This window comes from Lygodium microphyllum, chromosome 7, assembly GCF_053477565.2.
Source record: "Lygodium microphyllum isolate KBCC chromosome 7, Lygodium_microphyllum_v1.1.10, whole genome shotgun sequence".
Classification (NCBI taxonomy): domain Eukaryota; kingdom Viridiplantae; phylum Streptophyta; class Polypodiopsida; order Schizaeales; family Lygodiaceae; genus Lygodium; species Lygodium microphyllum.
The window spans coordinates 30505870-30531128 of NC_141141.1; the positions used below are offsets into that span (position 1 = coordinate 30505870).

General features: G+C 41.7%; 1 protein-coding gene across 3 annotated transcripts in view; it reads left to right on the forward strand.

The window, feature by feature from the left end:
• LOC148033315 (phosphatidylinositol-3-phosphatase myotubularin-1-like) overlaps positions 1-25259 on the forward strand; it is a 244047-nt gene that overhangs the window by 40672 nt on the left and 178116 nt on the right. For all 3 annotated transcript variants that reach the window (XM_087681221.1, XM_087681219.1, XM_087681218.1), the window contains exons 8-10: positions 12847-13142; positions 13284-13357; positions 13449-13512. In XM_087681221.1, the coding sequence (XP_087537347.1) occupies positions 12847-13142; positions 13284-13357; positions 13449-13512 (434 nt within the window). The remainder of the gene's footprint in view (positions 1-12846; positions 13143-13283; positions 13358-13448; positions 13513-25259) is intronic.

Sequence of the window (25259 nt, forward strand, 5' to 3'; positions counted from 1 at the left end):
CTGTCTCCATCTGAAGCCTATGTGAGGAGGTGTGTCCGATAGCAACCCATACGCTATGGGAGAGATAAGTGTCCATATATGCTGGCCGAATAGTGAAACCATCATCAGAGAGACACAAGAAATGACTCCTGTAAAACTCCATCCTTGATCCTAGAGGGAGTGGTGGATGGATCCATGTCCTTGCTGTCTCAATCCTCAAGATATCAGCTCTGATCACCTGGTTCAACTCTGATCGGTTGAGAGAAAGTGTAGGGCAGTCAAGGCTATAATCCAAAGGTGGAAGACAGTCAATATCCAAACCATGTAGGCTTATACAAATAGTCATCTGTGAAAACCAATAGTTTTTCTCGCCTCCAGCTACTAGTTGTCTAGATGAGGTTAGTGCCAATCTAGAGTATCTATGGCGTGGAAGTTTCCATAGTCTGTGCCAAAAGGTCATTGCCTTGAAGAGTGCCTCTGTAACTATAGGTGTTGCCCCTAGCTCTACTTTGACAATGGGATGTGGAGTGGAGGGCTTACTCCTAATCATGCGTGCTATCATCATGATCAATGGCCTTTCCACACTATCCCAACCATCATAATAATCCCTCTCTATTCCAATTTGATCAGTGAGTGGGCTAAGACGCTTGTGGTACAAGTTGCAACCCCATACCTTTGCTCCATATAGTAATGTAGGTGTGACTAGGGTGTCAAACAACCAGAGTTTGGTGCGGGGCTCTTGGAAGTGTATGTGAGCACATTGACTCTCGAGTGTCCCTAGTGCTGCATATCCACGTGCCAGACGTGCCTTTGATGCCCCTCTCAACAAAAAACGTGGGCCAGAGAAGGTGACTCCCAAATAGACATATTCCCTCACATGCTCCAGTATGTCTCCCCCAAATGTGAACTGGTACATAGATCTAGTCATCCATACTGTTGAAGTATTGAAAACCATGGTTTTGGTCTTCCCAAGGTTCACTGTGATGTCTTTATCTCTACAGAAGATATGCAAAGCATCTAGATGGCACTGCAATCCCTCCGGTGAATCTGAAATGAGAACAATATCATCTGTATAAAGTAATATCGGTATCAGCACCCCTGCTAGGCTGGCTCCAGCTCCTCCTCCTCGGTCTATGTAATCAAACACTTCATCTATGTATAGACCAAACAATGTGGGTGAAAGTGGGCATCCTTGTTTCACTCCTATGGTACAGTCAATCCTCTCTGATAGCCTCCCAGGTGCTCGTACATAACTTGTCACTGCCTCATATAATGCATAGACACCCCATCGTATACCCTCTGGTACGCTAATGACCTGCAATCTGTGCATGATGCGTGTACGAGGCACTGTATCAAAAGCTTTGCGAAAGTCTACAAAGCAACAATAAATCCTCTTGTCTCGGGTTCGACCCTCTTCAATAATGGCTCTAAGTGTGTGAATATGGTCCAGTGTGGTATATCCTCGTCTGAAACCTGCCTGTCCTTGTGCTCTCTTGCCTTGCATTTCAGCCCACTCACTGAGTTCATGCTCTAGTATAGATCCATATATCTTGGCCAAAGTATGACCGATCATAATAGTCCTGTAGTTGCTAGGAATTAGGGGATCATCATTTTTTAATAGTGGGATTATAGTATTGTTTGACCAACTCATAGGGAAACGTTCACATACTGCTCTATTGAACATATGTACTAATATGTCACAAGCATGTGAGAAATGTTCTGCTACTAGTCCATCTTCATCATGTGCCCTCCCATTTTGTAATCTATAAATCACATCCCTAACCATTTTCCATGTGAAGAATGACCATTGTGTTGGCCTACAAGCTTGTGGGGGCTGCATAGGTGGCTGTCCTGGCAGGTTATACAGCTGTCTCCCATAGTCAAGCCACGCATTTGGTGATGTAATCTGTATGGGGGGTTGTCTTTCATGGAACATCTTCCATGTGCTTTTGCTATCCCGCCTCAAAAATAGCTGATATATCTCTGCTTTTGCTTTCGCTAAGTAGTCTCTTTCTTCTTCTGCACAAGGCGTTTGAAAAATGCCTTTGCTTCGCGATGTGTCTGAGTGCCTAGCTCCACTTTACTCTGTAGGCAAGCTTGTGTAACTCTACACTCATCATCATACTAGCTATTTTGGGGAGCAGTAGATCGTGTGGGTCTACATCAGGGCAAGGTGTGTGGGAATGCATACATGGCTGATCCATGTATGGCCTCTGCTAAATCCCTTGTACATTCTTCCAACGATCTACTCAAGTCCAATGCATGTAAATTGGTCTGCAGAGAACCACTGGAGATGTGTGAGGTGTCTTTTGTAAAGTAGTACTTGGGATGTTTAGGGAGGCATGGTGTTTCATGTTTCATATGCACACAAGAGAGTATGAGTGTCAAAATAGCATGATCCGCTGCTATGCCAATTGAACATGGCATTATCATGCATATAAAAGTCACTCTGTCTATGTCACAAGACTGTGACAACTATTATCTTTTTGTTGATTTCTTTATTACATATTTTATTTGGTTTTTCTTTTTGGAAGGATCCCTCTTGAAATCTGAATGCCTGAGTTGCATGGCCAGTATGTGAATCGGACAGGAATGTCTAGTGAGTCAAGGCTGGACAATTAAGGTCCAGTACAAGTTTGGAAGAGACTGATGGCACTGTAGATTGACAAGTGTGGAAGAGACTTGTGAAAGTGTATATGGACAAGTGTGTTGAAGAACTAGCCTGGAAGAGACTAGTTCAAAGTGAAGATGGACAAATCTTCAAGAGACTAGTCCATGTGGGGTCATTAGTGGAAATTCACTTTTAGTTGAGCTACATTACAAATTTGGATGTAGCCTTAGTCTGCAAAGATGGTCAGAAGACTAGTGGGATGCAATGGAAGCAACTCCTAAAATTTAGGGAGTTACTATTTTTGGACCTCAGAATCTGTTCGCGTCAGTATCATCGTTTTTGCACGGGGATTAATCCTCTGGTCTGTGCTGAGGTCAAATTTTGAACAAAAGATGGAGAATTTTAGACCGGAAGGCTAGAATGGGAAACACCTTCCAGTGCTGCCATTTGGCACAAATTTGTGCACTTACCTCTTTAAAGAGGGCTGGCATGCAGTTTTTTGGTCATTGGGGGGCTCATTTTTGTGAAAGGAAGATGGATTGCCGCAGATGGAGAGCTCTTGAGAGCTGGTCTACCTTGTCTATGTTGCACAGAGGGCTGAGCTTGCTTCCTACTCTCTCTCTCTCACCCTGACAGTATGGTTATGCTGCAAAATCAAGGGCCTTTCTTCTGATTCAGGTACAGCTGTGTGGAATATGCTGTTTTTGCGTGAGGCAAGAGCCTCCTTTCTCCAGGAACAGGAGCAGTTGTATGCTGTCCCAGTAGGGACAGGTGAGGGTGGTAATCTCACCAAGCAGGTGTCTGAAACACCACTAAACCAGAACTGATTCTGGACTGTTCAGAGGTTATTTCAGAGCCCAATTGATGTCAGAATCAAGGGACACTTGGCCCAGATGATGGAGGATAGTGCAGGGAACAATATGAGCTGAGAACAGGTGTTAGAACAGGTCTGAACCAGTAATTACAGTGGGCTGAACAGTACAGGGAATAGTATGAGTTGTAAACAGGTCTCAGAACAGGTCTGAACCAGTAAATACAGCAGGTTGAAATGGTCAATTCTGCACTCCAACCAGAAGATTCAGACTTGGGCAGAGTTTCCCCTCCTGGTCAACTTGAATTGGGTCAGTAATTGTACTGGTATGCTGTCAAATTTCACCAAGAATAGGTGAAAGACAGCCCATTGTACTTTTTCTTTTTAAAAATAAAGAAATACCACAAGGGGCGCCTAACTTAGGGGCCAACAGGGTGTATGTGTTGCAACAGGAGCATTCTAGCTTCCTGTATTTCTTTTTGATTTTGTGTCTTTAAGTTCAGGTAAAGTGGACGATTGTAAATCGGGTGAAAGCATTTATGTATTTTGGTTGTAGACTACCGCCCTCTCCAGTGAACAGGCCGGTTACATGGTTCCATCGCCAGGATCGAATCACTTTTTCCCTTAAGAGTGAGCGAGGGTTTGTTTGGGTGTAAGATACAGAATTGTGCATTATGGCTGATAGAAAGGATGACACCAAAGAGGAAGCGTCTGCATCATAAGAGATCCCTGTTGTTCATGAGGTGGGAGAGTCTTCTAGACCTCCACAGTTTGTTACTCCTCCTGTTATGGTTGAGCCACAAGTTATTACAGCTTCTTCTATGGATGAAGACATTTTCAAGACTCAGTTAGTTGCTGTTGTGAGTATGTTTACTCAAGTGATGCAGAATCCGAGGTTTTTGGCATTTTTGCAGCCCTCCCTTCCTTTACAGCAAGTGGGGCAATCTGTAAAGATTTCGGATCCAGTAGAGGTCCAGGATAAGGGTAAGCATGCTGCAGATTCAGTGGAAACACCAAGGCAGCTTGCGGAGTCAATGGAGACTCCAAGATTGGTTCCGACTGTTCAGGAACAGGTGGTGGAAACGCTAGCTACACAGGCATTGCTAGTTCAGTTCGCCACTTTACAGTAGCTAAATGTTGGTTTAAAGGGATAGGGAAACAATTTTCAGGCTTTACCACAGGTTTTCCCGCCGACCTCTGTACATCCTGGATATTTTGAAGGTGGATCTGTATTTCAGAGTATGGCTGGTTATGCACCTGGAAACTAGATTTATGTACCAGGAAGAGTGTTTGGGGGTACACAGGGTTTTATGCCAAACCCCATGTATGGTAATATAGGCATGCGGCCTGGATTTCAGGGAGTTTAGGGCAGTTTTGGCATGCCACAGGGCACTTTTGGTATGGCTGGTTATCAAAATCAGCAAGTAAGTATTGTGTCTACAAGCCCTGTAGTCAGTGGTCAGGGAACTCCTATGCCACCTGTTAGTGTTCCTATGTTACAGGCATATCCTACGGACCCTTTGATGGCTCATGAGAAGCCAAAGCCATACAAGGAAGGTGGTGCAGTTGTACAGTTTGACATCTTTCGAGGATTTGAAGATAGGACTAAGGCTCTCTCCTTCTTACAGCAGTTTGATGCCGCATTTGCAGGAGAGAACTTTACAGAGCCTTCTAAGGTCCGGAAAGCTGCCACTTTTCTTAAGGACAATGCTAGTCAGTGGTGGAGTACATTGTTGATGCAAGGACAGGCTCCTGCCACTTGGACTTACTTTAAGCAAGTATATGCTTCTGCTTGGTTGACCAATGAATTTGAGATTGATGTTATGTCAGCTTGGCACAATTTGGATGCATCTAAATGCAAGGATTTGGAAGACTATAACAAGAAGTTTTGGGAGGCTTTACTTCCAGTCACTTCTTACAGGGTTGTGCCATTGACCGAGCAGATAGAGAAATATTGCTGTGGGCTGCCCAAGGAACTCTGGAATTATTGTACAAAGACAAAGGTCACCACTTTGACTCAGTTAATTGAGAATGTCACCACAGGATATGCATTATTGTTGGGACAGTCAAGTGGTTTTGGGGGCAGCATTAAACAGGACAAATCTGAAAAATTTTCAGCAAAGAATCCATTTGGTAAACAGGTTTATCAGAATTCTCAAAGCAGAGGTAAACCTTGGCAGTTCAAGAAGAAACCAGCCAAGTCCTTTGGACAGCAGTCAAAGGACCAGAAGAAACCTTTTGTACGCAAGTCTCTTGAAGAGAGAAAGGCTTTCATGGTTGAGAGGAAGTGCTTTATCTGTGAGCAGACTGGTCATATTGCGTCTAATTGTCTGGACAAGAATAAGAGATCAGTTGATGATGATAAAGAGGACAGGAAAGGAAAGAAGCCCAAACCTTCAACAGGTTTAGTGTTAGATATGCTAGGAGACAAGCCACACTCGGATGCTAATGAGCTTTGCAGAGCTTGGGGTAAAGTTAGGGATCAACATGTACTTATTTTCTTTGATCCTGGAGCTAAGGCAAACTTTATCTCACCAAAGTTGGTTTCTACTTTGGGCATCAGAGCAGATGAGATGGGCTACACAACAGAGGCAGGGTTGGCATGTCGTGGCCACTCAGAGTCTGTGACACCCATTCTTGGAAACCTGCGTCTTCATGTACAGTCTTATGTTGATGCAGAAGAATTTTATATCATGCCACTTGAAGGCTGTGATGTCTTATTGGGAATGCCATGGATGTTCAGAAAGCATGGTGTGTTGGATGCCTTTAACAAGACACTGACTTTGGAACATAGGGAAAAGACTCATGTGCTTGATGTGAAGCTTAAAGGAGAGTCTGTACCTGTTGTATCGGCTTCTGCCATTACATTTGTAATAAAGAATCATCTTTCTGCGTACTTGATTTTTGCACGTGATGTCAAGGATAATGATGAGTCAAATTTCTCTATGTTAAATAGAGACAGGTCTGCTTTCTTGTCTCAGTTCAGTGATTGTTTTTCTAACTCATTACCATCACAGTTGCCACCAGAGAGGTTTGAGGATCATGCAATAGATTTGGTGCCAGGCAGTAGCCCACCAAATAGACCTCCGTATAGGGTTAGTGCAGCCCAACAGAAAGAGATATTGAGCCAGGTGAATGAGCTCTTAGAAAAAGGGCTGATTCAGCCAAGTTCATCTCCCTTTTGCTCACATTGCTCCTAGTGCAAAAGAAGGATGGCTCTTGGCGCATGTGCATAGATTATCGAGCGTTGAACAAGAGTACCATTAAGAACAGGTTCCCCATTCCAAGAATTGACGATATCCTTGACCGTTTGGAAGGAGCGTCAATTTTCAGCAGGATAGATTTGAAGAGTGGATACCATCAGATCAGGATTAAGCAAGAGAATGTGTATAAGACTGCATTTAGGACCACTTTTGGTCTCTATGAGTTCTTGGTAATGCCATTTGGACTTACTAATGCTCCTGCTACGTTTAATCGAATGATGGACAGGATTTTTCGTCCATACAGGCAGTTTGTTGGTACATTCTTTGATGACATGATTGTCTTTTCAAAGAATGAACAGGAGTATAGAGAACACTTGAAAGCAGTCTTTGATGAGCTTTGCAGTAATAGGTTGCTTATCAATGGCAAGAAGAGTGAGTTCTTCTTGGAAGAAATCCAGTTCCTGGGGCACATAGTGTCAAAGGATGGTGTCCGAATGGATCCTGCTAAGGTTGAAGCAATTAGAACATGACCAGATTTGAAGACTGTCCATGATGTTAGAAGCTTCTTGGGTTTGTGTTCTTACTACAAGAGGTTCATTTGCAATTTTGCAGAGATTGCTTCACCTTTACATGCTTTACAAAAGAAAGGAGTCTCTTTCCAATGGACACAGAAAGAGATTTCAGCTTTTCATATTCTTAAAGAAAAGATGACTTCTAGTCCAGTGATCATTCTGCTAGATCTTAGGAAGTCATTTGTTGTCCAGTGTGATGCCTGTGGCAATAGCATTGGTGCAGTGTTAATGCAAGATGGCCGGGTAGTGGCTTATGAAAGCAGAATCTTGCAAGGGCTAGAGAAGACTATGCAGGTCTATGAGAAAGAATTGCTGGCTGTGATTCATGCACTTTCTTGTTGGAAACACTACCTACTTGGGGCAGATTTTGTTGTCCAGACAGATCATCAGACATTACGTTATTTCTTAACTCAGACTAAGCTGTCAGAAAAGCATATGTGTTGGGCAAACTTTTTGTCAATGTTCCATTTTTAGATTGTGTATGTGGAAGGCAAAAAGAATGTTGTGGCTGATGCTTTGTCAAGGAAGCCACAAATTTCAGCTGTGTCAATTCCTTATCATCATGAGCTTGATGATATGAAGGAACAGTATGCTGATGATGAAAATTTTGCAAGGATCTTTAATCAGCTTGTCAATGGACAACATCATGAGCATTATCTTCTCAAGGATGGTTTCATGTTGATGCATGGTAGACTATGTGTAACTATGTCGTTGAGACGGAAAGTTATGATAGAGAGTAACTCTCCACTGTATGCAAGGCATCGTGGTATTGATGCAACAGTCAAAGCAGTAGAGACATTCTTTTATTGGCCTACTTTGAGAAGAGATGTGGATGCTTTTGTGCGGCAGTGTTTGGTTTGTCGGAAGGTCAAGTTTGACAGGCAAAAAGCACCAGGGCTATTCTGGATAAACCATGGGAAAGCATAGCTATGGATTTTATCTTTGATCTTCCAAGGACACAGACAGGAAATGATGGGATATGGACTATTATTTGCAGGTTTAGCAAACAGGCTCATTTTATTCCTGTCAGGAAGAAGATAAAACCAGATCAGATGGCACGTTTGTTTATGTACAATGTCTTCAAGTATCATGGTATTCCACAGTCTATTGTTAGTGACCGTGATCCACGGATGACAAGCCTATTCTGGAGAGGCATATTTGAGAACAGGGGCACAACGCTTAAGTTCTCATCGTCATTTCATCCACAGACTGATGGATAGTCAGAAGAGGCAAATTCTACCGTCTTGGATCTGCTTAAGTGCTATGTGTCAGAGCACAAGTCAAAGTGGGAGCAATATTTGCCTTTGGTCAAGTATGCATACAATAATATTGTGCATTCGTCAACAGGCAAAGCCCCTTTTGAAATTGTTGAAGGTGGTAAAAAGGTTCCTCCCATTTTGCATATAAAGGATAAGATCTTTCAGGCAGATCAGTATGTGCAGAGTATGGGGGAAATGTATTAGAAAGTTAAGCATGCCCTTGAAAGGACTCAGGCAAAGCAAAAGAAAGTTGCTGATCATCATTGTCGTGAATTGATATTTTCACTTGGTGGTTGGGTACTGTTGTGGTTTGAAAAGGCATGCTTAAAGAAGCAGAAAGGCAAGGAAAGTCTTTTCACTAAGCTTAGTATGCGATACTATGGGCCTTTTCAAGTAATAGAGAAGATTAGTGATGTCAGTTATAGGCTGAAATTGCCTGACAATTGGAAGATTCATAATGCTTTCCATGTAAGTCTTCTTAGACCTTATGTGGGTGATGTGCGAGAAGATATGCCAGCTGAGGAACAGCCCGAAGTCGAGGAACTTGATGAGATTCTTGTTCCAGAACAGGTATTGGCACACAAAGAAAGGAAAGTGAAAGACAAAGTTGCTAGAAGGTATTTGGTTAAGTTCAAGAACTATCCAGCTATAGATGCTAAGTGGATGGACGAAGGTGAACTTGCAGAGTCACCTTATGTGTTGGAACTTTACCTTGAAGCATTTCGCTTGCAACCAACCTTGACTCCTTGTATCTCTAAGCTGAAATAGATTGTCAAAGTGACAATTGCTCAAGAAAGAAAATATGTACAGAAACAGATTTTGTACAGGTTAACACTTATTGTGTCCATATGGTTTTCTCAGTGCTAAAGAAGTAAGTATTGCTTGTAAGAATACAGTTTTTACCTCTATTGGATTCAATACATGTTGTAACAATGGTTACTCGATCGGGCATGTATTTTGTGAATTGACTCAGTGGGGATATCATTTTGATGTACTGGCCACTAGATCTCTAGTCAGGGTGATGTGGAGTCATAAAATGAGAATCTGCCACTATGGGGATATCATTGTGGTGTACCGGCCACTATATCTGGAAACAGTGATGTGGAGTCACATGATGATAGTCTGCCATGTTTCACAGTTAGAACATACATGTGTTAACAGTGTGTTCAGTACACAATGTTGACTGATAGTATGTATGTGTTGTACTTGTGCTGCCAGGTGTAAGTTCACTGGGTTAGCTGCAAGCATGTATAATATTCATGCAAACGAGGACGTTTGCGATTTCAAGAGGGAGGTATGTCACAAGACTGTGACAACTATTACCTTTTTGTTGATTTCTTTATTACATATTTTATTTGGTTTTTCTTTTTGGAAGGATCCCTCTTGAAATCTAAACGCTTGAGTTGCATGGCCAGTATGTGAATCGGACAGGAATGTCTAGTGAGTCAAGATTGGACAGTCAAGGTCTAGTACAAGTCTGGAAGAGACTGATGCCACTGTAGATTGACAAGCTTGGAAGAGACTTGTGAAAGTGTATATGGACAAGTGTGTTGAAGAACTAGCTTGGAAGAGACTAGTTCAAAGTGAAGATGGACAAATCTTCAAGAGATTAGTCCATGTGGGGTCATCAGTGGAAATTCACTTTCAGTTGAGCTACATTACAAATTTGGATGTAGCCTTAGTCTGCAAAGATGGTCAGAAGACTAGTGGGATGCAATGGAAGCAACTCCTAAAATTTAGGGAGTTACTATTTTTGGACCTCAGAATTTGTTCGCGTCATTATCTTCGTTTTTGCATGGGGATTAATCCTCTGGTCTGTGCCGCGGTCAAATTTTGAACAAAGGATGGAGAATTTTAGACTGGAAGGCTAGAACTGGAAACACCTTCCAGTGCTGCCATTTGGCACAAATTTGTGCACTTTCCTCTTTAAAGAGGGCTGGCGTGCAGTTTTTTGGTCATTGGGGGGCTCATTTTTGTGAAAGGAAGATGAATTGCTGCAGATGGAGAGCTCTTGAGAGCTGGTCTACCTTGTCTATGTTGCACAGAGGGCTGAGCTTGCTTCCTACTCACTCTCTCTCACCCTGACAGTATGGTTATGCTGCAAAATCAAGGGCCTTTCTTCTGATTCAAGTACAGCTGTGTGGAATATGCTGTTTTTGCGTGAGGCAAGAGCCTCCTTTCTCCAGGAACAGGAGCAGTTGTATGCTGTCCCAGTAGGGACAGGTGAGGGTGGTAATCTCACCAAGCAGGTGTCTGAAACACCACTAAACCAGAACTGATTCTGGACTGTTCAGAGGTTATTTCAGAGCCCAATTGATGTCAGAATCAAGGGGCACTTGGCCCAGATGATGCAGGACAGTGCAGGGAACAATATGAACTGAGAACAGGTGTCAGAACAGGTCTGAACCAGTAATTACAGTGGGCTGAACAGTACAGGGAATAGTATGAGTTGTAAACAGGTCTCAAAACAGGTCTGAACCAGTAAATACAGCAGGTTGAAATGGTCAATTCTGCACTCCAACCAAAAGATTCAGACTTGGGCAGAGTTTCCCCTCTTGGTAAACTTGATTTAGGTCAGTAATTGTACTGTTATGTTGTCAAATTTCACCCAGAATAGGTGAAAGACAGCCCATTGTACTTTCTCTTTTTAAAAATAAAAAAATACCACAAGGGGCGCCTAACTTAGGGGCCAACAGGGTGTATGTGTTGCAACAGGAGCATTCTAGCTTCCTGTATTTCTTTTTGATTCTATGTCTTTAAGTTTAGGTAAAGTGGACGACTGTAAATTGGGTGAAAGCATTTATGTATTTTGGTTGTACACTACCGCCCTTTCCAGTGAATAGACCGGTTACAGTCTATCTCTGGTGCGTGCATTGAAATCTCCTACTAATAATATGTCCCCAGTGCTAGCATATCTCATGATATCCTCATAAAGTACATCAAAGGCTGATCTATTTTGTGTGGCATAGGTAGAATTTGCAGGAGGAAAGTAGTATATTGCGATGAATATATCCCGTGGTCTTCCTGCATGTATCCTAATCCATAAATATTGTGCATCATCATCTCTTTTCATTACTTGCACTATGCCTTTGAGGTTTTCCTGGTATAGTATGGCCACATCTCCAGAACCCCTAGTGCTTCCTCGTTTTCTAGCTGTTGGACGAAATACACTTTCCCACCTGTATCCTCGTACGTCTGGTAGTTGGCTGCCTTTACATTGGTGTGTTTCTGTGTATATTGCTATATCTATGTTTTGGAAGCTATCTTCAAAGTAACCAGCATCCAAGCGTAGGGCTCCATTACAATTTCATATTGACATCCAAAGTGTCTCATAGGCCTCATACCGTCATGAAGCCCTTTTGTCAGTGATGATGACTCGTCCCTATAAACAACCCACTTTCCCTCTTTGCGAGCCTCCAATACCTTGGGCATGTGTTCTTTGCGATGTGCTATTTGTGTTGGGGTAAGGTCCTCATCCAAATAAATCTTCTCACAAACTGAGAGAGAGAGAGAGAGAGAGAGAGAGAGAGAGAGCTCTCTTGCAAGTATACACAAACTGAGAGATAGATTGATAGTGAGATATTTGAGATGTAAGTACAAGTGATAGGGCCTGAATATATAGGCTAAGGTATCAACCTATACCTTTGACCCTTATTTAATGCTAAGTGGTGTAAAAGATGTTCACACCTAAACGCACAAAAATGTGTGTTCACACATGGGGATAAATAAGTGTAACAAATGTTAATATAATTCTCTCTCTCTCTATCTCTCTCTCTCTCTCGTCTTGACCCTCCTTAGTAATGGCTCTCTTGCAGTTTATCCATATTTGAAACTTGCCTATCCTTGTGCTCTCTTGCCCTACATCTCAGCTCATTGAGTTCATGCTCCAATATAAATCCATATATTTTGGCCAATGTATGGACGATCATGACGGTTTTGTAATTGCTCGAAATCAAAGGGTCACTATGGTTAGAGAGAGAGAGAGAGAGAGAGAGAGAGAGAGAGAGAGAGAGAGAGGCTGCTCCACGGATGGATATCATCCACATCACCCCGGTTGTGCTTGCTTCATGATTCCCTTCTTCTATTCTTGTAGCGTTGTGGTTTTAGTAGGCTTTCAGCTCTCTATGTTTGTCTCTCAGTGTGCTTGGTTGGTTAGAAGGCTCTTTGTAACTATTTCAATTCGGTGATTCAAAATTCTTCATGAAAAGAGAGAAAGATTGGGGGGGGGGGGGGGGGTAGGGAGGGATGGAGGGAGGGAGGGCTTATCCACACAAAAAAAGTATGTGTACATATATTGGTATGTGTGGATGCATGAATGCATTTATGTATTTGAGTATGTTTGCATATACACATGCATGCAAGTTAAAGTGGAGGATATATTAATAAGAAACTCATTGTTTACCAATGGCAGAGGAGGGTTGTTTGCGATGGTTTACTGAGAATGATAAAGTCTGCCCGGTTGTGGGATCTCTATGCCTTTTCAAATAGTTCTGCCAAATTCAGGAACACAGATTTCCAAGTACGACTTCATGCAGAATACATACGCCTCCTTAATCTGACCTCTGGTGCAAAGTCATTTGGAGGTTCGTTCCGTCTAGGAATGAAAACAATGGGTTCAAGTCATTGCTGGCGTATAACTGAAGCCAACTCAAACTTCGCATTATGTCCAACATATCCTCCTTTGTTCATCATTCCATCTTCAATAAGGTGAGAAAACATTTATCCTTTTGATGGATATGTTAATGATCTTCGAACTTTTGTCTTACTTTCAAAATTGTCCTTTTGTTACATTTCTTTTTGGTTTTTCCTATTGAGCCTGTTGCAAATAACCATATCTGCTATTTGTAGTGACGAGGAAGTGCAACAGGCTGCAGCATTTCGAGCACGGGGCAGGCTTCCAGTTATGAGCTGGCAGCACCCTGGTTTGTTGACTTTCTCCTTTCTGTTAAGTGTTTTTGACAGTTCTTGCTGGCTATGAGTTCCTACGAGTCTCTCACTTCCGTTTCATCGCAGACAATGGAGCTGTGCTGGCAAGGTCTTCTCAGCCTCTGATTGGACTCATGTTGAACAATCGAAGGTATTTTCAAGTCAAAGTCTGTTAGTATCTTGCTTTTCTATTCAAAACAATATTGTTGTATAACAAGTCAGTATATTTTTGTATCTCGAGGTGCTTGTGACAATAATGTGATATTTAGACCCTCCAAACATGGCTATCGTGTACCCTGAGTGAACCTGCTTGGTTGCGATACTTCTTGGCATCAGTTTTTTTGAAGATGCTTGCAACTGCAATGTCAGCTTGAAAATCCATATGAAAGTCTTAGTTTTGATATTTGAGTTTGATATACCAGCCTACCTTGCTTTGCATTTGTCTATCAAATCAGTAAGGTGTTGTAATTTCTCTTTGAGCCTGTTAAACCTGCCTCAATGAAACATGACTACAGTTAGACAAAAGAAACACAGATTGCAAATTAGTTTGAACTTAGGTGTAGCTCCTTCCCTACTAGATTAATGGCAAGACTTACAAAAGCTCATTGTGTTGGTGAGTTAGTCCATTGCATTGTCTAACATCCCTTAAATAAAACAAAACATCAACAATGATGATGTGTGTGATTGAGTATGCTGTCAATAGTTTGCCCATATGCCAAGACCAAGAAGGAATGGTCTATCCAAAACTTGTCTTCAGGGTTTTGGGATGTTGCTGTTCCCCTTTCCCAGAGAGCAGTTCAGCAGGTTTTTGACATGTCCCACATGCTCGAGAGTGACACCTGGGATGCTTCCCTTGTATGGAGAGCATTTTAGCAGATTTTTGACATTTGCTAGACTGCCTAGAGGAATGATTTTCTTACATCCAAGGGAATTAAGTGAACTATAGCACTCAGTGCTATTATTACTTGAGAGCCTGTGCACGTCTGGCTGCCAAGGAATGGATGAATCCAATGCACAAAGGCACTCAGCAGAGTCTACTGTAAGCAGCAGCAGATCTGCTGAAATGTAATTCCAAATCTGGTAATTCATAGGACAAGGGTTGGATTCAATCATCCGAAGTTGATAGCCTAGAGGCTGGACATAAACCAAGGAGGTAGTAAAGTCAGGCAGCTGTCTGTAGGCCAGGTCCAAGCTGACATGCCTGCTGTGAAAGCCAGCTTTGTTTAAGTCCAATCTGTCATTTTGCAGTCTGGCTGCCATATCCTCATGTCAGCCTGTCTGGCTTGCTGGCAGCTGCTATATAACTGGGACATCAGCACCCATTGTGCTAGAGTCTGCTGTGTCAGCATGGCATTGCTGCTTGCACTCTCCATGACTAAAATTGTGATTGTCCAATCTGCATACCCTTGGAAGGTTGAGGTTCAGCCATCAAAACTTGACTAACTTTGGATGATGTAGAGTGACTCTCTTTAGATCATAGATGATAGTAGATACATTGTGATTAATACTAGATAGACTATAATCATTTTGGCAATACATTCTACACTGTACTTTGTAGACTTGTTGATCATGACATTTAGATGAGGTTGCATGTATTTATTCTTTGTATCACCATTTATTGAGTATTCTCCTTTTTCAGTCTACATGACATAAATGATAATATGAGTCCGTGACTGTTCACTATTAACATCATCGTTCTTGGCTTATTGCGGGCTTTTATATTGAGTTTTGAATCTTGATCTTGAAAGTTTTTGAAACTCATTGATATGATTTTTCATCAAATCTCTTCTAATGTTACAACTTACAACTTACATGTCTACTTTATATTGTTGTGGAATTTAAGGATTTTGGCAAATAAGTTCAAGTTACAAATGGATTACCCCTTCGTATATGTCTAATATTAAAATATTCCTAGATATGGATATAAAATCTATTTCTCAATTTCATTGTTTTGGCCTCCAATTGAAACTTTATTTTGCGACTCCGAAATGCATTTTTTGTTTTCCCATCTTGGAAACTCCAATCAACTATGCTTGCAAGGGGGCCGAGGAGAAGTCTCTACAGGTGGGTTTGGAGTGGGAAGTAGGCGAAGCTCAAAGGACACTCTCTCAGGTAATACAGGTTGAAGAACAGGCTCGGAAGGTCGATGCAAGGGGTTACATAACATCCATCTCGTCAAAGACAACATCTTTTCTAGTAATTACACGGTTTATTTTAGAATCAAATAACTGGTAAGCTTTAGCTTTAGAAGAGTGTTCTACGAAGATCAGGGGCTTTGCTTGAGGCCCAAGCTTTTTTATCTTGTCATAAGGAGCATGTATGTAAGCATGACTTTCAAAGATTGTGATATGAGAAATGAGACGTGGAGTGTCAAAGAATGCTTTGAAGGGGAACTTATGAGAAACTACTCGAGCGGGGCATTGATGAGGATGTACAATGAAGTGTTTACAGCCCCAGTTCATGGGTGCTTAGGGAGCTTTGCTTAGCATGCCATGTTCATCAAAGCTTGGTTTTTATGCTTTGTGACTCCCTTCTAAGAAGGGGAGTTGGTAGAGGAGAGGTGGTGTTGAATGCCTTGCTCATGTAAAAACTCAGGAAACTGGTAGAAGACAAACTTGCCACTACTATTAGTTCTCATTGTCTCTATATGCATATCCATCTTATTTTGCACAAGGTGTACCAATGTGGAGAAATATACAAATGTGTTTGTTTTATGCTTTTAAGGAATAGACCCACATATATCTTGAATGGTCATCCACAAGTAGGAAGAAGTATAGTGTACCATTAATGACTGTTGTGGATGCTGGTCCACAAAGATGAACATGAATCAACCTAAGAGGCCCCCTATCTCTATATGTAGCTTGCTAATGGTATGGGGTATTGTGTTGTTTCTCCAACTGACAAGCTTTACATACGTCCTTGGCTAATCTCAAGTGAGGAAGGCCTTCAACCATTGGTGACATGACAACTCGTAAAGAGAGTCATACCCAAGGTGTCCTAAGTAAAAATGCCAGAGACACTTATCATTTGTAGGCTCTCCACTAGCAGTAGCTAGAGCCTTGAGTCGATGGAACTTATAGCCCTTAGAGATTAGTTGAGAGAGAAAGCGTGTCATCATATAGAGGCCATTAGTTTGTACCTTACCATGAGTAATCACTAAACTAGTCTTGACATCAAGTAGCTCAATTGTGGTCGCTGTAAAGAAGAATGCCCTCCCCAAATGGAAAAGGTATTGGATAGATAAAAGCTTCACCCCAAGGTGGGGGATATAGTATATACCGTCCAACCAAGCGAGATTAGGGCCTCTATCAATATCAAGCTTGACGTGACTAAGACCTTGGATCTTGATTGAGGAGTTATTCTCGCAATTGACATTTTTGGTTGTAGGGGCTTGGAAGATGAATGGGTCATCAATCGGGTTCATATGATGAGTAGGTCTGTTGTCTACAATCCAAGAAATTGTAGACCCACAAGTCGTGTAGGGTGGATCTTTGTAGTCACCTTATCAGTGGCAACTTGCGAATTTTAACCAAGCTCTTGATCTCCAATATCTCTATATAGACAAGGTGGGCGTGAGGACAAAAGTCCATTAAAGGTCATGCAGGCCAGTTTGACATGCCCTTTGAAGTTGAGAATGTTGTTGATTGTGATGGTTGACTAGTGGTAGTGCGATTCATAGATCTTTGTCGCCTTTGATTTTGCTGGTTGCCACCACCTTGTCTCTAGTATGGGGATTTACATTGTGACTATAGGGTGAGGATATGTGTGGGGGTGTTTTTCCTGTGTTATGAGCCTTTAGGCTTTGAGCGATGTTCCTCATAAAAATGATTAGCTTTTGATAGTGTTGGCAATACTTGTTTTGATCGAGTACATTTTGCTATCCTAGTGATCGGGTGTTTCCTTGTGACTTACTAGATATCTGATTTTGAGTTTGACCATTCTTGGCTTTCCCTTTCTTCCTCCCCTTTTGAGAAGTGGAAACACGGCTTTTTCTATGGGTGAGAGAGAGACAATTTAATGAAATTTGATTGAACAGCCAAGCATAACGTAGTAGCTTACACTCAAATTCATAAAATGTAAGCATTGTTGATCGTGTGATCACTTGTTGAAAAAAGTTGAAGTACTCTTGTGGAAGCTTGTTGAGGAACAGTGTGACCTGGTCATTAGGGGACTTAGGAAGTCTCATAGTGGCAAATTCAAGGAATAAACACTAGTATTTCGGTAACTTGACGTTGAGGTCATCTTGGTTTGTGATCTTGAATTGTTGGACCTCATGATCGAGCTTGATACGATGGGTCCTATTCTGAACTACATGGTAGTTAGTTAAGTGTTCTCACCATTCAGATGCAAGGTCAAATTGTTGTAGCTATGAGTGAATTTTTGGGAGAAGGCCTTGCATTAAATCACTATGGCTGAAGCATTTCAGGCTTTCCAAGAGCGGATCTCCTCTGGAGGAGCAAAGTGAGGGTCTAGTTAGGGGTATCAATCCTTGCACTAAGGCCAACAATTTTTGAGAATCAAGTACATGCATCATGAAATTGGACCAAGTAGTGTGATAAGATTTGTTGAAATGAGTCTCATTGGTGAATGTATTCTTGATAGATGTGGATGAGAATTAAAAACTTTGAGGTGTCATGTAAGAGGAGAAGGGGATAAGGTGAGAAGGTAGGAATAGGTATAGAGTTTCTATGAGGTGTCGAAGAAGGAGACACTACAACACAATATCCTTATCCAATTGTGGGTTGTGGTATTGAAACATAACTTGAAGGTCCACTAGGTATAGCCGTGTTGGCAAATTGCGGTACCAAATGGTCAACACTTGAGAGGGGCATAGTTACTTGGAGTTTGGAAAACTGAGAAATAGAAACGCATTTCGGAGTTGTGAAATGGAGTTTTGGCCCGAGGCTGAAATGGCGAAATGGTTATAGTTTCTATGTGAATACTTTAGTATTAGACATATATGAAGGGGTAATACCATTTGTAACTTAAACCTCTACACCAAATCACTTAAATTCCTCAACAATATAGAGTATACATGTAACATTAGAACTTAGAAAAGATTTGATGAGTATACACGATTCTTCCAGAGATTGTAAAATCACAATCCATGAGTTTCAAAAACCTTCAAGATTAGGATTTAAATTTCAATATAAAAGATTGTAGTATGGCATGAATGATGGTGTCAATCGTGAATAATCATAGATTCATATTATCATTTATGTCATATAAGCTTAAAAAAAGAGAGTACTTAGTAAACAATGACATGTAAAATATGTAAAATATGCGGGATCTAGAGCATGGCAGATGCGGAAGCGATGGAGGTTGGAAGAGAAGGAGTGAGTTCATGAAGACACTTACATGACTGATTGTTACACAAGTGAATTAGATTCCAAGATGGAAGCTTGGACTCATAAACACAATCTTGTGTATCGACTGACAATGACACAGACTTTACTAAAGGACAAAAGTACTATGACATTGCATTAGAAAAGAGAGCAAGTACAATGCTTTATAGGAAATTGGATGGTAGCACTTCTCCTAGTATGCATATGGGATTCTAGTCCTGAGCCCTCATTGCTCCTTCCAAAGAGATTGAAGTAGGTGGGATTGCAAACATCTCAACACCCCTCCTCAATCACAACCAGAAGTACAAAGCGTATAGAAGCTTTAGTAAAAGCAACACCTGCAAAGTGTGGGCACACCATATACATGGTAATATACCAAAGGCTGTTGCAAAAAAGGCCAAGTGTGGGTACCACAAACATGGTGGACATTCAGAGGCTGTAACAGGGGCCTCACAAAGTGTACAAAGGCTTTAGTACAAGGCTACATGGAGAGTTTAAAAGTTTATGTCTGAAGCATTAGGGCTAGGCAATACAAGGCTAAAAGAGTCTATTCGAATAGAAGAATTGATGAGGTTTGTCCTTCTCCTGGTGGTCTTTTTTTTCTTCTTTTTCTTTTGCTCCATATTCTTCTTCTTCTTTAACAACAATTAGATAGGCCTTTTGGGACCTCTTTTTGGTGTGGCAAAACTTCTCGATGTATCCGGTCCTTTTGCAGAAGTCACAAAAAAGCTGATCCTTCTTGCCTTTGTACCTGTTGCCAACATATAATGCTTGTTCATCTCTAGAGGTGCTTGGTTCTTCCTTAGTTTTTAGCTTCTTTTCCTCCTCTAACAGTGATGCCTAGATATCAACAAGCTCAGGGTTTGGCATATTAATTAGAGTTGTTGATACATTATTATATTCAGGAGGCAAACTTTTAAGCAGAATACTGATGCAAACATCTTCCATTTTAATGTTGATTCTTGCAAGCTGGATTAGAAGTTCTTCCATGTAATTTAGATGTGTAGCAAGTGATGTGTTGGACTTCATTTCAAGCCTGAAAAATTCAATCAAGAGACCATACTTTGATGACTTAGACCGTGCACCAAACAGATTGTCAAGTCTCTTCCAAGTATCCTGTGAAGTATCACAGTTATCCACATGGCGGATATAGCTGTCATCTAGCTCCAATTTGATAATGGCATGAGCCTTATCATCATTCTTTTGCCAAGTGACTGCAAGGTCAGCATCACGAGGCTTTTTCTCTTTGCCACTGGTGATGGCCCAAAGATCCTTCTTCATTAGGATGAGCTTGATGCGGGTATGTCGGTGTGAAACCCGACCCCTTTGAAGCGAGCTGTCGGAGAGTCTTTTCCCATGTTGGATTTGCAGGGACAGTAGCAAATCAGCTCCAAAATTCTCAGAAGAAGAAATGATATTGAGTGTGCTAACAAGCACAAGTGCCCAAAAAAACACTAAGTGACTAGTATCAAGAGATACTTCTGGAGCTAGATGCTTGAGAGATCTTCAAATCTTCTATGAGTCTTCAAGTGATCTTCAAATCATCTTCAAATCTTCAAATCTTGTATTCCCCTCCTTGATTTGATGCTGGAGTAATCCAAAAAATCTCAGACCTGATGTGAGGCAAAGCAAGATTGAGCTACAGGAAATGAAGCTTAAATGTTAATGGCTATGGTGTTGATGCTTGAGATTCTCAAGACTTCAAAAAACTTCTAGAACTTCCTCTCTTTGCTGATTAGATGTTACTGGAGAATAAGTAGGCTAGTGAATCAGAGTGGCAAGAACTCCAGTGAGAGAATAAGGTGAAGGATGAAGCTTATAGGAAGTTTAGCTATGGTTGTCTGTGATTAGGGTTGACAGGCCTGATTGGTTTTTTAGTTCCTCCAGCATGTACACGAAACATTTCAGGGAGATTCTTTGTGAGGAGTAAGCTTACTCCATGGGCTCCAAATGCCCTATGCAAGTTGTCATGATTGCGCTGCACACAGGAGCTGCCCGCTGTACAACCGAAACAAACACAGATCTGCATAGCGACTAACGATTTATGCAATGCCAGGCTCAAGGCGCACCAATGTTGGGGCCTATGGTAATAGGCACAGGCGCCCTGAGGTAGGGAAGATTTTTGTAGAAGAAAGCATGAGGAAATATAGCATGTAGAAGGAGATCAAGAAGCTCCAAGACAGGTGGGTGCAGGCTGGCTATGGCTGCCAGGTAGAGAGAGTGTAATTCAAGTGAGGAGATGAAGTTAGATACTCAACTTGAGCTGGAGAGGGACTGAGAGAGCAAAGAAGGACTGCGCCATGCCCAACTAGGTTCTGATACCATGTAAAATATGCGGGATCTAGAGCATGGCAGATGCAGAAGCTATGGAGGTTGGAAGAGAAAGAGTGAGTTCATGAAGATACTGACATGACTGATTGTTACACAAGTGAATTAGGTTCCAAGATGGAAGCTTGGACTCATAAACACAATCTTGTGTATCGACTGACAATGACACAGAGACTTTACTGAAGGACAAAAGTACTATGACATTGCATTAGAAAAGAGAGCAAGTACAATGCTTTACAGGAAATTGGATGGCAGCACTTCTCCTAGTGTGCATATGGGATTCTAGTCTTGAGCCCTCCTTGCTCCTTCCAAAGAGATTGAAGTAGGTGGGATTGCAAACATCTCAACAAAATAAATACATGCAACATTATCCAAATGCTAATAATCCATGAATGTGATCAAGAAATCTACATAGTACAATGTAGAATGCATTGCCAAACTGATAATGATCTCAATTCTTAGATCTATCTAGTATGAATCAAGATGTATATATTATCGTCTATGATCTAAAGAGAGTTACTTTACATCAGTCAAAGCCATCTTCTCTATCTCATTCTCCTCAGGGTTGTTACCAACAACATGAGTACTAATAGTAGAGGAAACGGAGGCATCATATCCATACAATCTTTTCGAGATTCTCCATGAGTAGATCCAAGCTATATGCTGCACATGGAGTCTACACGTAGTGATAACCTGCACTGCATTTTTTGCACTCATCTCCAAAATGGAAGCCTTGATGTGCCTATAGATGTAATCACTATTCTTATTTGATTAATGCATCTATGACATGCAAGAACATGATCCCCTTGTAGGAGGACACTAAGATTTCATACACATTCCTCCTTTCATTTGTCCATTCATCACGTAAGATAGTGTAGCCATAGTTCTGCCAAGTTGTCTTTAGATGCTGCATGTCCACCTCTATAGCTTGTTTATCTCTAACAAGCCTATGTGTGTGCAAAGCCTCATAGGTGGGGTCCTTCTGCTCATATCCAATTTGATTGATGGCCTTGATTGTCCTCTTCCAGCCCTTTGTGTGTGCAACATGGAAAAAAATGGCGAACTGTATAAAGAACCTTGTGATCTCATGAGTAGCCTCTACCTTTGCTTGTTTTTGAAGGGCTGTTGTAATATTTTCCCTTTCCAATAATCCCCTTGTATCCTACTGGTATGGACATCTGCTAATGAGCTACTACTACCATGCCCACCCGTAGGATGTGACAAAGGTATCTTTGAAGCAACTAGACCCTCCACAGATGCACTTTCTTGCCTAAGTTGCCTCTACAACCATATCCATAGAGGTGCCGACACTACTAGAAATACTAACATCTATGCAGAGTCTATCCCCCTTTGGGACACTACCACCTATAGTAGGAGGTGGAACCATAGGACACGCATTTTGCTACGGAGTATCATCCTTATTTGCCACACTGATTACAAGGCATTGCAGCTTCCCGTGCTCTAAACTAGTAAATACATCATTGGGCATTTAGGACAATTATCAACATCCTTACTACTAACATGAGCAAGATGACTCTTCACTTGTGTAAAGCTCCCCATGCGTATGACATGGCAATAGTTGCATTTCCACTACCTTGAGCCATAGCTACCTCCATAGTTATTGACAATGCACATGTGGCTCCAAATGTGTCCTTCACCATGGAGGTATCTTGTTGGAACTAGAGAAAACTAGCAGTACCAACTCTAATGAGTGTGGAAAGTGAAGGACAAAGAGAGGAGAGGGATTGCTTGCTTGAAACGATGAAAAACAATTGCAAATTTGTGAGGAAATAGCTACAAATATTGTGGGTAGGAAAGGAAAAGGATTAGACAGTTGAAGGATGATGAATCTAGGGTTTAGGGGTCGTAGATAGGGGAAGCAAAAAACAACTAAGGAGAGTGACTAACAGTGAAAGAGGGTGGAGAGTAGAGTAAAACAAGCAGAAATTGTGTGTAGGGGGTGAAATGACAAAAAATTGGAGTTTCCCTTTCTTGTTCCGAAGCCCTTGTCCTGAAACGCATTTCGGACAAGAAACATCTCAGGCCGTTTCCATTTCCGTTTTAGACACGACGTTTCAGTATTGCGAGTATTTGGTTTGGATGATGAGTCTGTTGAGATATCGAGCTCCACTCGTGATATGCCAGGGTGACCATTGTGTATTTATGTCACCGACTTGTTAGCTGCAGATGCAGTTGGTACACCGCCCATGAATAATAGCTAGATGACAGCTATCCTTATCTACTCTAGTTCGTGGCTCAGTTAGTATGCCACCTTAGTTAGTTGAGTTTGGTTTGAGACCCATATATAGGGTTCTTCTATTTCTCTGTACTAGAGTTCTTTTGGCTTACACAACTAAGAAGAGGAAAACTGTTTTCAGCCTCCACCTTTGTGTGTATTCCTCTATTGTATAAGTGAGAAAGCTACAAGTGAGACTCCTTCCTTCTCTCCCACAATCTTGACATGGTGTCAAAGCCTGGTTCGTGGTAAGGAGCTCAAGAAAGCAAACCAAGTTCGTGGCGTTCTGGTAAGAGGACTCTCCTCATGTGGTAGAGGCTTGATCCCCATATGGGGGGTCCCATACAGAAGTGCTGGTGTGACCAAAGTGTCAAAGAGCCAGAGCTTCGTCCAAGGCTCTTAAAATTTTATGCATGTACACTGGCTCTCCATTGCCCCCAAAGCCGCATAGCCTTGTATCAATCTATCCTTTGTTGCTCTCCTCAAAGTGAGTCTTGGCCCTGAAAATGTAATCCCCAAGTAAACATGTCTCTAGCCCACGTGCACTATCTCCTTTTCATATTTGAAATGGGGTAGTGATCGGTGAATCCATTGGGAGGAAGTGTTAAATACCATAACCTTGGTTTTCCCAAGTTTCATTGTGAGATTCGTGTCTTGATAGGAGTTTTGTAGTGCATCTTGGTGGCATTGCAATCCCTTTGGTGTATTGGAGATGAGGACTATGTTATTGGCATATAGTAATATGGGTATCAATGCCCCCCCTAGGCTAGCTCCTTCCCCTCCAAGTCCATCAATGTAGTCTGATATCTCACCAATATAAAGGTCAAATAGAGTAGGTGAGAGTGAGCATCCTTGTTTCACCCCAATAGTGTTGGTGATCTACTTCGATAGCCGTCTTGGTGCTCATACTCATCCTATAACAGACATGTACAATACTAATATCCCTCCATTGGGACATCTAGATTTTGTAGTCTCTGCATGAGTCTAGCACATGGTATTGTTTCAAAGGCCTTACAAAAATCCACAAAGTAGTACTATACTCGCCTTCCTTGTGCCCTGCTCTCCTTGATGATGGCTTGGAGTGTGAGGATATGATCAAGAGTGGAGTAGCCTCTCATGAACCTTGCCTATCCACATGTGTGATGTTGAAGCTTCGCTACTGTTGAGAAATGTGCAATCACATCCACCATAGCCTCTTTGTATGGGACAAATAAGGCAAAGAAAGAAACTGCAAATAAAGCCTTAGACTAGGTCATGTATGCACGGTTTATTAAAACCACGGTTGTTGAATACCATGGTTTCTTTCCACCTGTCTCCACCTACCAATACCACCTATTGTAAGCCTATAAAAGGCACTCATCCCCACACTCATTCAATCAGTCATTATCAATCAGTTGTACTTGCATCATGCTTGGATAATATTAGTTGTTCTTCCTTATCAATGCTTCTGCCTCATTATGATTGTCTATTTGCTCATCAGTGATCCTCCATCACATGAATTCTCAGTATTTTAACATGATATCAGAGCGGGTTTTAAGTTAGTGAGTCATCAGCCCACAAATTGAGTCATTCAAGTTTGAATTTCTGGCTCCCTCCACTTTTCCATGAAACTCTCACCTACCTCCATAGCTACCCATCTTCAGTGGAGGGCTTGAATCTCTCAAATTGGGCCATTTCAGCTCGTACTTTCTTTTGGAGAACTCTTCCTTTGCTCTAGGAGCTCCTCCCTATCACTTCAAAGCCCAACATTGCTGCCTCTCTGCTCCAGCATTGTGCCTGCAACAACATGCTCTCTAGATTGCACCTTCTGCTGTTCGTACGTCGAATTCTGCCTATACACGTCGCGATGTTGACGAGCATCATAGGGCTTTGATAGCCTACTTCCTAAGCTTCATTTCTTTCAAAAAAGTTTTGGAAATGATCAAGTATTCAGCTCACAGGAGGTGAAAAACCAGGCTGCCCCCGGAAACCCCAATGCAGGCTCCATAG